Source organism: Poecilia reticulata, linkage group LG22, assembly GCF_000633615.1.
Source record: "Poecilia reticulata strain Guanapo linkage group LG22, Guppy_female_1.0+MT, whole genome shotgun sequence".
Lineage (NCBI taxonomy): Eukaryota > Metazoa > Chordata > Actinopteri > Cyprinodontiformes > Poeciliidae > Poecilia > Poecilia reticulata.
In genome coordinates this window covers 796,883-799,821 of record NC_024352.1, presented here as the reverse complement: position 1 = coordinate 799,821, position 2,939 = coordinate 796,883, and the positions used below count along the sequence as shown (strand labels likewise).

Below are 2,939 nucleotides of genomic sequence, written 5' to 3'. Positions count from 1 at the left end.
AGAGTTCTTTGTCCATCTCCGTCTTGGCTCGAAGCTGCCTGAAGGATCCAACCAAAGATTCCTCTTTTGCACCCACCTTATAAAGGGTTTATCCACCTTTTGGTGCGTTTACATTGGCTAGCYTTGTTGCTGTGCCTCTCATTGGCTGACTGCTTGGACAGATGATCTCATATCCATCACCTTGGAGACCTCATGACCTGATGTCTGTTCTCTTTTCTTAGAAAAGTTGAAGTTTAGCAATAAGGCCTTGGTCATCTCCGCTCTCCTATCAGTTCCTCTTTTCCCCTGACCTTTCACCTACCATCTACCTTCAACACATCAGTGACCTTTAATTACAGTTACAACATTTTACACCTTTTCAAGTTCAATGTCAAAATCACATTTATAACCTTTTAGTTTCTCTGATTTAACATTCATTTATAATGTTATAATAACCATAACTTATTAGTTACTCTTATTATAATCATAATGTGAGTTATTACAGACATTTCTGAAAAGAAACCAAGAATAATCCATTATTCTAATTATCTGATACCAAGTTACAGTTTCTTGTTTCACCTGTAAGTACTTCCACAAGTGTAAGTGTAAGCGTAAATATTCTTATAATCAAATCAACATCAACCACTGGTTAAACCAATATTAATTATTGGCCCAATTATAAGTCATTAATTTAAGTATTTTACTCTGGGTTTTATCCAATCTCTCAAAACGTTTAGATTTTATTCTTTAAAAACCTTTAATGCTTTAAAATAAGGAATGGTCTGAACTATTTTTAGACTGATACAAACTGGAAACTTCCCCTTTTCTTCAGGAAACCAGCTCTTCCTGTTCCATGACTCTCTTTCTGCCTGACTTTGATTTTTTATGATTAAATAGAAAAAAGTAGAATTAAAGCAAAGATGGCAGGACACAATAACAACACACACAACCAGATTCATTTTATTACCGTCTGACTCTACTGTTGGGTCTTGATGTCACCTGTGTAATTAATTTTAAGGTAATTTTATTTATTATTACTATTAAACTAATCTCCAGCATGGGGAAGTGGGATGAGCTCGACTTTTCTCGACACACAAGAAAGTTGAACTTTTTGTCCGTGCTGTCGCTCTCACATCCCATGTTTTGTGTTCGTCCCGAATAATAGAAAACTGACACTTTTTGCTACTGTTTTTTGCTCCACATATGCCAAGCCCATTACTGTAAGAAAACAAGAGGGGAGACGTCAATTGATGTGCCAGAGTGAAGCTGTTTGTCATCCAATATCTGGTAGAACGAGAGACACCACAAAAACAAACAAGCAAGCACCTGAGAATTCTCACCCTCATTTCATAATAGACTCATTTTAATGTATTGTGCTTATCGCACCATCCCTACACACCGTCATATTTTATTAAAAACTTATAATCGTATCATTCAAACTAACTCACCTGTAAGTAGGAAGGTGCACCGGCCTGAACCGGCTTCATTGGTGATGTCACAGGTGTACTCGCCGTAGCCTTCTCGGTTCAGAGCTTTAACATGGTAACTGGTGTCATGGCTCTGGTCACTAAACTGACCAACAGTGAGCAGGCGTGAGCCCAGTTTCCACTCATACTGCAGATGGTGAGCTGGGTAAGCTTGCAGTAAGTTACAGGTGAGGCTGAATGCTCGGCCAAGTGCCTGACGTACCTCTGTGTAAACCGGCTTCACAGTCGGAGTGACTGAAATACAGAGAAGAACATCATAGCTAGTTATTAAAAGGGCAATATTATGTATTTTCCAGGCACATAGTGCTATTTTATGACACACCAAAGTAACTACAACTTCAGTTGTTATAAAAATGCTGTATATTAATCAAACATTTCTTTGAAAACATTAACATTGAAAATCAATGCCTTAAAATTGACCTCTGTTTCTTTAAGAAGTTGGTGGTCTTTCTGAAACTCTACCTTCAGCACGTCATCTCAATGTTTATTCATTAAACCTTTAACAATCTTCTTAGGGCTGCACTACTAAGTAATTTGTATGATGAGCTCAGCAGATGTGCACTTCCACCAGGTGTTTGCTAATTGCTGCTGTTGTTGATCTGAAGGAGTTGAGTGGGGAACGAGGGGGCAGGAGTGCTTGAGAGGCAGAAGCTCGGCTTGGAGCTAACCCTTGAAGCTCCACAGAGGAGCTCCATGGAAATGTCGGCACTGCTGTGAGAGCACACGTTTGATGATCCTGAATGACTGTGGTAGGTGAGAGGGTTGCCAGCCAATACAAGATGGTGAGGTGAAGAGAATTAGGGTGAGAAAAATGAAGACAAATACAGAACCAAGGACAAACTGGTGAAAGCTGAAAAAGGAAGAAAGTTATGTGGTTTTCAAAGAGGAGCTAACTGAGAGTCACCAAGAGTACAGGCAGATAGCGTAAAGTGAAGGTAGAAGTATCTAGACTAGCCTGGAGAATAAAGAGGGAGAGAAGGATTACAAAAAGKGTTAGAGAAAGATCCCAGTAAGAGTACTTCAAAAAGTTGAATGGAAAAAATGAGACAGAACAAAGATGAAAAGAAGCTGACACAGTGGACCAGGAAGTGGCTTAGTAAGGATGAAGCAAGGAAGGGATTGAAAAGGATGGCGACTGGAAATGCAGTTGTTCTAGGAGAGCTAGTTGTAGAGTTTTTGACTAGGCTGTCCAGTGAGATACTAGAGATAGAGAAGATGCCTAAACAAGGGAGATGTCCAAAATTGTAGGGATGGGGTTAGGGTGAGGGAGCGGGTTGGCCCGTTGCTGTGATACGTCACAGCATCCGCCATATTGAATGTGGCTTATGTGCCAGTATGCTAATACAAGTAAATGGACCAAACTTTATAAAGTGCCATTCTACGAAGTGTTCTAAGTTAATACCTGTCATTAACACATTCTCTCTCTCTCTCTCTCTCTCTCTCTCTCTCTCTCTCTCTCTCTCTCTCTCTCTC

At 39.9% G+C, this 2,939-nt stretch overlaps 1 protein-coding gene across 8 annotated transcripts in view; it reads right to left on the bottom strand.

The window, feature by feature from the left end:
• The window catches only part of LOC103458078 (MAM domain-containing glycosylphosphatidylinositol anchor protein 2-like), a 202,698-nt gene that overhangs the window by 67,061 nt on the left and 132,698 nt on the right, over positions 1-2,939 (bottom strand). For all 8 annotated transcript variants that reach the window (XR_532533.2, XM_008398635.2, XM_008398638.2 and 5 more), the window contains one exon: positions 1,428-1,700. Coding sequence is in view for 7 of the 8 variants with exons in the window: in XM_008398635.2 (XP_008396857.1) it covers positions 1,428-1,700 (273 nt within the window). In the remaining variant the exon portion in view is untranslated. The remainder of the gene's footprint in view (positions 1-1,427; positions 1,701-2,939) is intronic.